Source organism: Leuciscus leuciscus, assembly GCF_965113295.1.
Source record: "Leuciscus leuciscus genome assembly, chromosome: 9".
Taxonomy (NCBI): domain Eukaryota; kingdom Metazoa; phylum Chordata; class Actinopteri; order Cypriniformes; family Leuciscidae; genus Leuciscus; species Leuciscus leuciscus.
In genome coordinates, this window is record NC_138733.1 from 36079897 (window position 1) to 36094636 (window position 14740).

At 39.6% G+C, this 14740-nt stretch overlaps 1 protein-coding gene across 2 annotated transcripts in view; it reads right to left on the minus strand.

Annotated features, from left to right (window-relative positions):
• Positions 1–14740, minus strand: part of dscamb (Down syndrome cell adhesion molecule b) — a 167933-nt gene that overhangs the window by 6175 nt on the left and 147018 nt on the right. Inside the window, exons 19-32 of one of the 2 annotated variants that reach the window (XM_082180611.1) lie at positions 12824–12979; positions 11482–11615; positions 10198–10351; positions 9229–9346; positions 8772–8935; positions 8151–8249; positions 7745–7933; positions 5913–6203; positions 4469–4645; positions 4314–4344; positions 4105–4220; positions 3508–3651; positions 2066–2263; positions 29–331 (exon numbers count right to left, since the gene is read on the minus strand). In XM_082180611.1, the coding sequence (XP_082036737.1) occupies positions 29–331; positions 2066–2263; positions 3508–3651; positions 4105–4220; positions 4314–4344; positions 4469–4645; positions 5913–6203; positions 7745–7933; positions 8151–8249; positions 8772–8935; positions 9229–9346; positions 10198–10351; positions 11482–11615; positions 12824–12979 (2274 nt within the window). Of the gene's footprint in view, positions 1–28; positions 332–2065; positions 2264–3501; positions 3652–4104; positions 4221–4313; positions 4345–4468; positions 4646–5912; positions 6204–7744; positions 7934–8150; positions 8250–8771; positions 8936–9228; positions 9347–10197; positions 10352–11481; positions 11616–12823; positions 12980–14740 lie in introns of both variants that reach the window. The other variant, XM_082180610.1, reaches the window with a different exon arrangement.

Consider the following 14740-nt stretch of genomic DNA (forward strand, 5'->3'; position numbering starts at 1 on the left):
TGACGCTTCAACATGTTTGCAGCCTTACCGGGTCTGTGTGCTTTGGGCACGGCCATATTCATGACCCGGCTGGCGTCCTGTGGTTTAGGCGGGGAGGCTGTGAATCTGCAGATGCCTGACTCTGACGGCGTGCTGGACGTCAGGCTGTCTGTGTAGTCATTGGTTCCGGCCGTCATCTGTTCGGAGGATGTGTCTGAGATGAAGCATTCTGTGATCGTGAACTTAGCGTGTCGCAGCTGTTCCTCCATCTTGGCGTGTTCGTAGGCACGGGCTAGTTCCTCGTATGTGGAGGAGGCGCTTTCTGTAGACACCATACTGCTGCGAGCTCGGTCTGTGAGAGAGAATACACATTATATCGTTATATCTCACAAAGCTTTTTACCACATGGGTAACATGGGCACTCATACACCCGGCGCAATGCAGCGCCAGGCACGACACAAGTGTTTTTTGCTAGTTTCAGTCCGACGCAGTTATCATTTTAACGTCCTGCGCCACGTTGTTTAAATAGCAAATGCATTCACGCCCATTTGTTCACCCATGGGCTGCTGGTCTGAAAACGAGGTGTGTTCAGGAGCATTGTTGACGCGTTGCTATTTTGAGGCAACTGAAATAGACTGAGCCATTGACCAACTGAAACCTGGTCTTAAGTCAATGGCGCAATATTATTTTTGTTATTTAAAGGGCGCATTAGTAATATGCGTATCATATCTTATCATATTTTTTTTTTTACCTTGAGGTCTGGTAATATATTCCACTGATAATGTCAGTCGAGATTTCTTGCACCAAAACTGTTTTTCATAACCACCTTCTTTCTGACTGTTCGAACATTTTCCTGCCAGCTTTTTGCAATTATTCTATGGAAATGACATGATTGGCTAATGCTTTGCCTGTGAATTTAGCAACACAATTTAAATAAAGGTTGTGAGTTTGCTGACAAGTCCAGTATAGATGGTGCAGGAATTTTATTAAAAAAAACAAAAACAAAAAACAGTCACTTGTCTCCAACATTGAATGAATGAATGAATGAATGAATGAGGCATTTATATAGCGCTTTCATATGTACTACTGTACACCCAAAGTGCTTTACAATCAAATCAGGGGATCTCTCCTCAACCACCACCAGTGTACAGCATCCACTTGGATGATGCGACGGCAGCCACAGTACAACGGCGCCAGTGCGCTCACCACACACCAGCTATAGGTGGAGAGAGGAGGGAGAGTGATAGAGCCAATTCAATGTAAGGGGATTATTAGGAGGCCATGATTGGTAAGGGCCAATGGGTGGAATGTGGCCAGGACACCGGGGTTACACCCCTACTCTTTACGAGAAATGCCATGGGATTTTTAATGACCACAGAGAGTCAGGACCTCGGTTTTACGTCTCATCCGAAGGAGACACAGAAACTGCTAAACTTTTTCACCCTCATGTCGTTCCAAACTCATACAACTTTTGTTCATCTTCAGAACACAAATTAGGATATTTTTAGTATTCTCTCACCATTTTTGTCCACCAGTTGAGAACCAAAGCAACCAAACCTTTCATGAAAAAAAGTAATCCACATGAATCGAGCAGTTTAATACAAGTCATCTGTAGAGACACTGTCGCTTTATATGACGAACACATTACCTTTACAAGGTCTTTATGAACTTTTTGAAGCTTGAACATTTTTAAAGTCTGAAAAATTCTAATGGATGGACAAAAGTGATGAGAGGATATTACAAATATCTTCATTTGTCTTCCAAAGATGAATGTAATCTTATCCGTTTGGAACAAAGTGAGGTTGTGTAAATTTCCATTTTTGAGGTTGAATTAACTCTTTAAAAATAATATGATTTTCTGGTATTCAGAATGAATAGTATCTGTCCAACTTTATCATTATTACTTCACTATGACTGGGCAGGCCAAGTGGCAGAATAGGCGTTGACGTAAATACGGATAATAATAATAATCTGTATTACTTCAGGAAATCAGAGATTTTGGGACAAAACCATATTGTTTTTGGACCGGGGAGGAAGTTTTGAGATTTAAAAGTTACACGAGTAAACAGAAGCTGATATCTGTTACCTGTGTCCTGAGAGGGACTGACACTGTAGCTGTCGCTCTCTTTGTCCACTGAGCCCGTGGCACGGGGTGTGGGCAGCCTCCAGTCGGTAGTGAGAGTGTGTGAGGAGACGGGGGGATGTGGTCGGTTCAGGGTCCACTGGCTGGCGTAGCGACTGCGTGTGGCGGGACCTGCTTTAGCTGTGCGGCGGGCAGTGGGGTCTGAGGGAACAGAGACATACACCTGTTAAAACTGTACAAAGTGACCGATGTGAAGTGAACCAAATCTCTGACCTTCCATCCTCTGCCCGTGTGGTTATACTATGGTGCAGTGATGGTATCAGATGGCAGTACCATGGTACTTTACCATAGCAAAATTAAGCAATGTTGATCACTTTCGTCAATCAAGACACCCTTGTCGTAATTAAAATATTTGCCTATTGGGTTAGGGTTAGGAAGGCTCAAGTAAGATGCAGTATCTTTGCATTTGCATATTCATAGAACCGCGTATACTAAATGAGGCAAGGGTGTAGAGTTACATCCAAGCTATTTTAAGGCTCTTTTTCAAAGAAGAAACGTTTAAATATGTCATTTCGCTGATCAAATATGAGTTTTAAGGGATACAATTATTGACTACAGGGGGACATTAAGTCATCTTTGTATTTCACAAAAAAAGTCATATGGGTTTGAATGACATGAAGGTGAATGTATAATTAATTTAAGGCAGCGCTGATGAGTCCACCTGAATAATCAATGACTGTAATCATCACCAGTGTCAGAGAAATGCTTCTCTTCAGTTCAGCTCCACTGAAGCCGTCAGTGAGCAGAGGAACCTTCTCTAACATTCACTCTAGGTATTCACTTCCTGTGAACTCAATTAAACTGCTCATGTGCTGTACATGTCATTTAAATCATAGGACTGGATAGAGGCAACCTCAATATTCTTTCAGGTCACACTCAATGGGACTCACAATATAAGTCCATATTCAGGATGATTATTCAGGATATCGGAGAGGCACGAGGTGAGGAGGACAAAGCATTAATCTAATATTAGTTTGAGGTGTGAAACTGTTAAACTTCAGGTACTGTTGGGGTACATTAAAAAGTAAGTCCTTTTGTACTTTTGCAGGATTAAAATATAAAAGAAGAATCTATACTTTCAGTGCAGTAGTAGTTCATTACGGTATATGCACTTAAAGATGTGTGTCCACCACCGATGTATGAATCCTTTGAAAATGAATCTATGAATTCTATCCAGGAATCTTTGGAATAGTATTTTCTGATTTGCGATTCACAAATTCTGATCATGCATACTATTTACATCTGCTAGACTACTTTTGGTCAGTTTGTTGATGCCATTTCTTATTACTGATTGTGACTATGAAATCATCTACACAAATGGGTGCATTAATGAGACTTTTTGACATCAACAGAACCAAGCCCACAAGTTCAATTCTTACTTGTACCAGGTCTAGCGTCAGACACGTCTACTAGCGGTCCAGTGGCCTGAGACAGAGACTGGTAATGCACTGTATGGGTGACGGTTGAGGACTTCTGTTTAGATGTTTCTCCAAAGTCATTATCCGTCAATAGCACTGTGGAGCGGTCATCTGAAAGAAAGAGGAAAACAGGTAAATGAAAGTAGAGAAGACCATCATGCAATAAACATTTTCTTATAAACATGAGTGGTGGATGTTATTGGTTATCTCCTTGCTCCATTAATCACTCACTGTATTCCAATTTTAGAAATCATGACTAAATTATGCACTGCAAGAGTGGAAAAATTAGGAACCATGTGAATGAGAAGACAACATGTTGTTCAATATGAAAATAGGAAAACATAGTTACGCCCTGAGCTAAAGACAACCCCTTTAGGAGTTGGTCAACCATCAGAGTTTAAAAACTCATGACTCATTTGAGCTAAATTTACCTGTTTCTCTAACATATCATTTATGTTTGCGTAAACAGTGCAGGATGAGTTATGTGAAAATGTTTAAATACTTGGGTGGTTAGGTGTTTGTTAGAAAAAGGCAAACCCCTAACATAACATAATGGTCTCTTACCGATTGTCTCCATAGTGTCTCTCTCCTCAATGAGTAGCTGAGCACGTGGGATATCGATGTGCATCCTCAGAGTCTGCTGCTGTTTGTTCACGGTGTCTGGTGTACGTGCATTTTTACTGGAGAAACACATCCAAACAACAGAAAACAATTACACGCACTACTTTATGACAAAGTGCACTGGTTTATAAGCTAATGCTATAGTTCTTTACCTCATTAGCATCTCTGCTAGGCTCTTTGCATCTGTTGAATTAAGAGAAATGAGGAAGATATGAATTGCAAAACGTTGATGACCAGAATACATTTTTGGAGTATCCTCAAGGATCTATTATGTTCTGTTTGCAAAATACGGTATGTGTCCACAGACCTCGTAATCTCTTGAGTCTCTGCTCTCTTCTCCTCCTCCTCAATACCAGAAGAACAATGAAGACCATAGAGATTGCCACCAGAATGCATATGATTGTGACCATCATCTTTAGTCCTTCATTGCCCTCTCTGGTTTCCTGGCTGGGGTCCACAGTCTTTGGCAATGGAGCAATTGTGCCTGGAGAAAGAAGATTGAGTAGTTCTGGTCAAGATCTGGTCATAACCAAGTTTTGATATCTACCAATTTTTTTGTCCATTTTCTGCTGGTTTATGCTCTTTAGTGTTGATTTGCTGCTGGTCCAAATGGTAAACCAGCATCGCCATGCTGTCCAAAGGCAAAAATTCTGCTTCCTTGTCTGAACAAGGAAGCCTTATTAGTAATGCCATTTAAAACATTAGTTCACTTCAGAATAAAAATTTCTTTCTTCAGGCGAAAAGAAATTAAGGTTTTTGAGGAAAACATTCCAAGACTTTTCTCCATATAGTGGACATCAACAGGGACCAACGGTTTGAAGGTCCAAATTGCAGTTTCAATGCAGCTTCAAAGTCTCCACACGATCTCAGCCGAGGAATAAGGGTTTTATCTAGAGAAACCATTGGTCATTTAAAAAAAAATCATTAAAAAAATAAATAAAAATTACATTTATATACTTTTTAACCACAAATGCTCATCTTGCAAGTCCACGACTTCACGCATTACAAATCACGTTGGAAAAGTCAGGCGGTAACCTGACGTAGGCGGAAAATGTAGGATAGGGTGAAAAGCTCTTTTTCTCCTCCAACTTCAAAATTGTCCAACATCGTTGTTTTAACTTTTATTTAATTATTTATTTTGTAAAGGGCATTTGACTTATTCTTTGCACGTTCGCTTTGTATACACTAGGTCGGTACTTTCGCCTATCTTTCAGCGTGACCTTTCAACATGATTACATAATGCGTGGCGCATCACAGTGCTAGTTTAAGATGAGCATTTGTGGTTAAAAAGTATATAAATGTTTATTTAATTTTTTTATGATTAAAAAAAAAGGCCGATCGTTTCTCTAGATAAGACTCTTATTCCTCGGTTAGGATCGTGTAGAGACTTTGAAGCTGCACTGAAACTGCAATTTGGACCTTTGGACCGTTGTACCCCACTGAAGTCCACTATTTGGAGAAAAATCCTGGAATGTTTTCCTCAAAAACCTTCATTTCTTTTCGACTGAAGAAAGAAAGACATTAATATCTTGGAAATGTTAATTCTGAAGTGAACTATTCCTTTAAATGGCAAAACTAATAAGGCCTTGTTCAGACAAGGAAGCCAAATTTTTGCCTTTAGACAGCATGGCGATGCTGGTTTACCATTTGGACCAGTAGCAAATCAACACTAAACAGCATAAACCAGCAGAAAATACTTTAAGCAACTGCTTCCGAACACTGAATTGAGTATTCGCTGATCTAGTACTCACTGCCATCCACGTTTAAAGTTGCGAAAAGCACCCTCTTCTCTGCTGTTCCTGCGCTGTTGCCCACTCTCATCTGGAGCTCGTACCAGGTGGCCTCCTGTAGGTCGTGCAGAGTGTGGCTCTTGATGAGGGAGTCTCGCTTTACCATGGTCCATTTCATAGTGTCCACGGGCCGATATTCCAGTGTGAAGGAGTCGATCGGACAGCCACCGTTGTTCCAGCCAATGAGGTTGAGCTCCACACGGGTAGAGTTGATACTTGAGAAAAGCTCATGGTCTTTGGCGAACTGTGGTTCTGATAATGTGGAGGAGAAAGAGATTATGTAATTCTGAAGTTAGAGAAAACTGTCAAACTTCAAGGAATTAAAATATAATTAAATCTATGGCCTTTTCATTTAGCAGGGAGTTTCATCTGAAGTTACTTCTACTGATTAACAATCCCTTGAAACCAAAATGAATTGTCCCTTCGGACTTTGTCTCTCGGCCGCCTGCTCATAGAGATCAATTATAAAGCTCGTACTGAGGAAAATATTTGGTTGTAGCTCTTTGTCTAGGTTCCTATGATTGTAAATAGGTGTCATTTGTGTTTTAAAGCAGCACTCAGTAGCTTCGGGACTTCTTCGCTGTATTCTCGCTTTTTGCTCGCAGGTTTCTCTCTAGAGCTCCCCCCACAGCTTCGGAATAGATATTTGACAACACTGTTGTAAAAACTCATTGTTGATTCTCAGACACCAGAGGCTATAGATCAACGACATCAAAGCAGATGGGACATTCTTTAAAACGTCTTCTTCATTCGGGTTCGGACAGTGTGAGGGAGCGCAATAATGACAGCATTTTAGCAGATTTCTTTTGGCCGTAAAGCAATTGTTTACATCGCGAGACCTGATATCACGCGAGACTTCCTGACGCAGCGGCCGGCGGCCCGCCGGCTCAAAGTTGCAAGTGCGTATATTTCCGCTCACGGGCACCAGGGGGGTGCGAAACGACCACCATTCAACCCGAAATAAGTAATATAACCATTCCAATGACTCCGAAGCTGTTCAGTTAAGGTAAAAAAAGATACTTAGTTCACCTTTAACAACATTTAGCTCACGAGTTATTGATCCGGGAAGTTCGAATCTGTGAATATATTGCCAACTTTATTGAACTCCAAAGCACTGAACGCATTTCTTTATATTTGAGTCCCAAGTTCAAACACTATGACCGAGCTCCAATGTTTACGCACAGAGCTGTTTGAATCACTGCCAGCGGGACATTAAACAGGAAGGGTTTGTCTGAGCTCACAACAGGTTTTGTGAAAGAACACAAATATCTTTGCAAGGGAACGCCAACGGTTTGCGATGGAAATTAAACACTGATTAAGTAAACACATTGCAGGAAAACAGATCAAAAGTATTGATACAATCATCTCCAGCTCAGGGGTGTGTATACATTGTCTTATAAAATACAATCCAGAATGATAATGAATAAATGAAGGAAGGAAGGTAATTAGGAAGTAGGCTTTGTTCGGAAAAGCATATTAATACTAAACTTATTATTTCACATTATTATTCTTTTTATTCATTATTGTTTTTAAATAGTGTTCTCCAATTTTGCTATTTGCTATTCATAAAAAAGGATTAACTTTCATCATGGTCTCCCAACTTGTTTAGATAGTATATATGTGAACACTAATGAAAAACATTCTAAACTGTTGGTTTTAACAATTGCTCATGAATTTGCTTTGAATCAGCATTCAGTTACAATTCAGTTTGGTTACGTTCAGTTATCATTCACGCATTTTAGTCACTAGAGTTTGCCATAATTAACTAGGACATAAATTACACAGATTTGTACCTTTCCCGTGGGTTTTAGCCTCAATGATTTCACTGATGCGTCCAGGACCAACTGCATTTTGTGCAGTTAGAGTAAATTTGTACCAAGTGCCACACTTCAGATTCTCAAGACGGTAAGACCGCTCACTGGGGCTGATGGAGAAACTGCCCCACTCTTCACTGTTATCCTCAGAGTACTGCAGAATGTAGCCTGAACAGAGAAACACCACACCACACCACTTTATGCTCAGTACTTGTGTTCATTTTGACAAATAAACCCCAAATGCCAAACTTTATTGACTTTTACGTGCACTGTAAATTGATGGAAAGCACCTACTGTACTATGCAATGTTGACCTTTAAGGTCATCAAAATATTACACATTAATGTGGATGAAAATATGGAATGCAAATATCAGTGCAGCCCAACCTCTGATGGAGCTCCCTCCATTGTCTCCAGGGATCCAGAACAGTGTGATGGAGGTGGTCGTGGTTTTGGTCACTGTGAGGCGTGGTTGGTCCGGAGGTACTGATATATTTTGAGAGTAAACACAAAAAAATTGTGTCATTTGTCAGGCACTAAAAGTGCAGTCACATTTACCACTGTTCGCCAAATGTCTGTGGGAGAAAACCATTCATTTCAATAGAAATCAGGAATTTTAAAGGATTTTCACATGCAGATTTCATGCAAGCGTTGCCCAACAGAAAGCTGCTTGGTTTGAGAGTGTCTTCTGTAAGAGCTGTGCTCATACATCACGACACTATTGACAATGTACCTTTTTGCGCACAAAATTTCGCTGTGACCCTCACTATTTATTGGCTACATTCTTTTTTTCCCTTTTTCACAGATTTGTTTTCACATTGTACAACAATACAGAGTGTGAATCATGTGGTGTTCCTAGTTAAATCTGTTAGAAGCATTTTTTTTTTTTTGCATTGACTTGCTAAAAAAACCCACTAAAATCGCAAGGCACAAACTGTGTAAATAACTCAATACACAAAAAAAACTCTCTCTGCAGAGTATATTCTGATTATTTGATCACAAACACACCTTGGACCTGAAGATTTAGCATGATCTCATCTGAACCCCAGTTATTGCTGGCAACACATCTGTAGTACCCAGAATCCTCTGCTTTGATGGTACGAATAACAAAGCTGCCATTGCTGTGAGCGCTGCGACGACCATCGATTGAAACTGGAGCAGGTGTACCATTACTGCAGGAAAACATCAGTTTCATATCGGTTTCATAGCAAATAAAAAGCAAATAAGCAAGAATGAATTCATTCAGGTGTTTCATGCATGATTTGTAAAAATGAACTTACAAAAAAAAGTTATATTTCCCCCAAAATCTTTAGAATACTTTATAATAAAAAAGACACATTTTGACAAGATTTACAAAATTACTTCTTCTTAAGCAAGTGCAAGAGTGTTTAGTCTGGCTAAAACAAAGGCTGGATTTGAAGAATTTTCCATGTTTAAATGTAAAGAACACATAAATCAAACATACTTTCCCTTCAGCCACTTGATGGTTGGAGGAGGGTCTCCGACTGCTTTGCATGGAAGGACAATGTCCCTCATCCAAGGGGTGGTCACTGTGCCACTGAACGTCAGGATTCGAGCAGGGGCTTGAGAAACAAACAATGCCGTTTCAATGGCAGACTCAAACCCTCTCACTCTTCTGTGTCATTTTGCTCCTGCTATTGGTACAATAGAGTGCTGCAGGGATGATTTTAGTGGCCAAAAGTGGTCAAAACCCAGAAACAAGTTAAAGCACCTGTTTGAATGTTTATTTTAATTTTTATGGGTTTTTGGCTAATTGCCTGAAATAAGGTAATAAGGTTAACACAGACTCAAGATTATATTTTAATTCTATGACATAGAATACATCAGTAATACCCTCTTGTGATTTTTTAAAGCTTTTATTTGTCTTGAACAAGTGGCTAAATTGGATTATAGAGTTTGTTGGGGAAATAAAACATCATCACACTGAACATGAAAAGACATTACTCATTAGTCCACTTTCACAGCCTCATTAAGACTATAATCACAATCTTGAAAAATATTCTACCTAAAACTCTCAGGGAAAACACAGACTGGAAACCGTGTCAAGTAGCTGAATGGTGGTGACATTAAAGTCACGTGACCGTGGTGCAACTCATTTATAGCCTAAGTTTAGCTTTTTACTTCTGGCAATTGTATTTAGGCTTCAAAATTCACAGAAGTTGTGTTCATTTGTGATGATAATGATGAACAAAACATGTAAGATTCATAAGCTTTTGTTGGTCAAAGAGCTTATTTTTTCCAATAATCCAAAAGCCAATGGAAAAATCCTTTTGGGTTTTTGTTGAGGGAATAAGGGTGATGCAACTTATGGGTTGGCTTAAAACAATACGTCATCCCTGTAGAACTCTATATGGCTGCATTTGTATAAAGTTGTGAAGAGGGTAAATGATTGCCATGTGCCAGTCATCCGTACCTTTAGCTTGGGGCTCTACGGTGATAATCTCACTGGTATTCCCACGACCCGCCGCAGTGACCGCCACAACCCAGATGCTATACTGCCAGTTCTGGTTCAGGTTGGTCAAACGACGGAAGTAAACATCAGGAGCAGCCTCAAACTCACTGATCACCTGTAATGGCACCCGAAGAAAAGCTTTCATAAGAATAACAATAAACAAAAATACACTCTTTCATTGTTTTTTACATTTAGGATATTGGTGTTCAACCGCACTCCTGCAGAGCAGCTTTCCTGCCGAGTTCTGCTCCAACAAACCTGCCTGCAAGTTTCTAGTGATCCTAATGACCTTGATTACCTGGCTGCAAAATTTTATACAAATGTACCACTCATGCCGAGTTGCTTATGCCACACAGCATGATTTTCAAAGTCGTCAGATAACTGTTCTTTTCACACTGCACGACTATCTGGGGTAGCATTCAGCTGCTGCTGTCTGCACACTGCACGATGGATCGGCAACAGGAGGTTTCAACATTGCACGACTTTACAATAGGAAGAATTGCAGACAACACTGTCTGGCCTGAAAACTACGTTTCACAGACTGGGTTGGAGCTACTGTAAACTCTGCAGGACATTGGACCTTGGAGGCCAGACTTGCCCAGCCTTGGCTTACAGAGAAACACACTGCCTACTATTTAAAAAAAAGGAAACAGTATGTATTCAGCAATAAACATTCAAGCTGAATTTCAAATGTAGTAGGTCATTCAGGTGTCCTATACCTATATACTTTTCGTAGGGGCAATCCGCTCGTTAAGTCTGATATCACCAGTCACCATTTCCGGTAGATGGTATATACACCGTGAGTTTATAAAAGCTTACCTAAAATATGTATTATAAATAAATAGTGCTCATAAATGGCTGTTGAGATAGTATTCTCATTTGAAACGAGTGGAGGCTTGGACCTGGAAACAGTATTCCTTACGTCACAACTTAAAAAGCGGATATCTAAAGTAAGAGTGTTCTCTTACTTCAATGTTTCCCAACCCTGTTCCTAGAGGCACCTCAGCACTACACATTTTCGATCTCTACCTAATCAAACACACCAGAATAAATTCATCAGCTCATTAGTAGACTCCCAAGACCAGAAATAGATGGGTCAGATAAGGGAAAGTTAATGTTTACTTTTGGGAGTGCCTCCAGAACCAGGATTGGAATTCTGAGAATAAAATACTGTTTGGTAAATCATGCAATTTGAAGGGCTGTTTGGGGTGTGCAGAGTCACACAGAGCCACAGCTTACGCTCACCGTGGGGTAAGGGTTGGAACAGAAGACGGTGTATTTCCGGATGATCCCGTTGAGCTTGAATGGAGGCAGCCAGGAAACAAACACCACCGAGCTTGTGGAAGCAGCTGCCTTAACTCCAGCCGGAGGGCCAGGAACTGGTTTTAGCAAGAGAAATAACATCATTCACGGAGAAGAAGCACTAGAAAATACACCTTGTATGCTACAAAGCAAGAGACCTACAGCTTCTAACTGCATAAAGGAGAGGTGTGTAATGTCACATGGTTTCACCAAACACCCCTATCAGTTTGAATTGGTTTTGCCTTTGGGTTGAGATGTCTGTGCAATGAAGTCAACCTACAACTGGCTTACTTAAGGCGGTTGTCATGATCCTGTGTTCCCCTGGTCTTGAGTGGACTATTTCCTGTTCTGCGCCATGTTTTGTTGTCCTTTGTAGGTTTTCTAGTTGATTATTTATTTGATTGTAAGGGGTTGTTGAGTCCATAGCAGAAGAAATCAATGAGAGCAATGTCTGGGAGGTCAGTGTCCAGAAAATGTCCAGAAAGTCTTGGATGTGGTCCTGGAGTGAGACAGTTCCTTGATGAATGCGGACTAGGGTGACTGCTGGATCCATATTGGCGAAGTCTTTTGTTTTGGACTCAACAACCCCTTACAAAGAACTAATCAACAAGAAAAACTACAAATGACAACAAAACATGGAGCAGAACAGGAAATAACATAAAAGTCCACACAAGACCAGGGGAACACAGGCTGGGATCATGACAGAGATATCGCACTAGTTGACTCGAAATAGCTTAATTTTGGTCAGAGCTGTTGCTCCTAATGAAGGCCTGAGTTCTGTTTCACTTTTCAATCAAGAATGGAAGAGTGGTGACAAACTAAACTACTGCCTTTGACAATTCCCAGTCACTGACTGGCAAAATAACAGCTAGAGCACCATATAGATAACTATATATATGACATAGCATGCAATTTGTGCACTGAATTTGATGTGGGATTTGTATTCGCTTTACCAGGATATGTTGTAAAAAGTTTATGTCCAACTTAAGTGAGAAAAAAAGTGTTAAGTGCAGAAAACCCCTTGCTGGGTATAGTCACCACAGATAACAACTGCCATTTGCAACATGTGCTTTGCGTTTGGATCAGTGACTGAACAATCATTTCAAACCTGGCAGATGTTGTCGAAAGGGACTTGAAGATGTTAAATTAAGTTTATTTGGCTTTAAGAACATCACCCTTTTTTATTGTTTCTCTAGATTAAATTGAAAACAGGAAGTATTTTTAACGTAGTAAAAAATTGCCTACGTAAAAGAATGCAAGTGTGTGCAATTGGAGGGAGTCTCACCGTCCTCTTTGGTGCGTGTGTAGATCTGCTCGCTACGAACGCCGTCTCCGGCTCGAGTGAAGGCCAGGACCTGGATACTGTAGTTGGTGTATTTCTCCAGCCGTTCCAACTCTAGTGAAGGCTTGGTGGTTGTGATGTTCCTGATCTCTCCCAGCTCTGCAACACACACACGACTGTTAACTGATCTGAGGGAGTGAGGGGGGGAGGGGGGGAGGGGGGTCTATTTAATAAATCAATTGTTTTTCTACATCGAACGGCAATTAAATGGAGATCAAATGAAGACTTACAGGTGTATGCTTACAGTAAATGGCCTGCTTCTCAATTCCCCCCCGAGGAACCACCCATAATCTCACTTGTATCTCTTTTTCAAGGACAAAAGTGAGTTTCAAGGGCCTCAATAGAGTCTCAAACTTACCAAGATAGTCTGCAATTAAACTTCAAAGATTTCAAAATGAAACATTTCTCATCAGATTCTTCCAAGACCACATTATCTGAGGAATTAAGTCATAGCCGAGCATTTTTTGAGCAATACAACTTTTGCTGGGATGTCTGATTAAAAAGAAAGAAAGAAAGAAAGAAAGAAAGAAAGAAAGAAAGAAAGAAAGAAAGAAAGAAAGAGAGAAAGAAAGAAAGAAAGAAAGAAAGAAAGAAAGAAAGAGAGAGAGAAAGAAAGAAAGAAAGAAAGAAAGAAAGAAAGAAAGAAAGAAAGAAAGAAAGAAAGAAAGAAAGAAAGAAAACCCCACTATGCTTAATTCATTCAGTAAAACTGTATGCATTCAAAACCAACACAAATCAAACCTCCTAACAAAATATCTATATTTTGGCATTGGCCATATATCATGTCAGGGTTATCTTAAAATTGTATACATTTATTGAGTTTACTCTCATCATCATCATTTGCACTGGACAATTAATTGCATTTTGTATAGTCATAGGTCACTGTGTCCTCTACAATACTACAATAGACAACACATTTACAGACTGCAGCATGTGCCAACATCCCTTTTGATTTTTACCCTTGCATCAATATCTTATTGTAGTTCAATTATTAATGGCTCTGCAGTGCAGCCTGGAAAACGGCCACTGCTCTTTCTGCTGCGTGCTCTCTGATACTGACATTCATCATGCTTTCAAAAGATCACATAAGTGTTAAGAAGGTCACATTTTCTGAAGCCAAAACCTAATATTTGATCTACAGTTTATCTTAAAAAAGCTCCCTTTGTCTAAGCAACCGGTTGTGATCAGGCTGAAGTCTGATCAAATAATGAATAAAAAATAGATGTTTAAAATCACATTATTAAAATCACATTGTTATCACTTTGCATTATTATTATTATAGATTTTGGCAAGAGATTCGAGTCCCCCAATGTCCACAACAATATACAAAGGCTTGATACTGTTTGATTGTAAATAACATTTCAGGATTTCCATTCTTTCTTACCACTGAATTTATATGACTTTTTCCAGTCGATCTTGATTTACTGGACAGGAATTTTTAATATTTTTTACTCAAAATTTCGACCCTTTAAGATCATGGCCCAAAATAACTAGAAAAATTTATGTTCATTATAAAAATTGCGTTTGATTTTGATTTTCTGTAAGATTTTATTAATTTGCAAGAATTTTCCAGGTCTATAAACTTCTTTAAATTTTACCAACTCATAAATACAGATTTCAAAGACAGTGGGAAAACTGGTTAGTCAAATAAAACAATATTGTGGGGATGAATTCAAATAAGAAATATCTTGATTTTTAGTTGTTTGAGCTCATTTTAATGCTTGTTTTATTTTATTTTAAATAATTGTATTTTGCAGAGCTCCCAATAGTGAGTCCCGGCCCCTAGGTCATCCAGGTATCCCATGTACACAGTGAACTTGCAGACTCTCCACAGTAGTCAGTACATACTGCACAAACAAA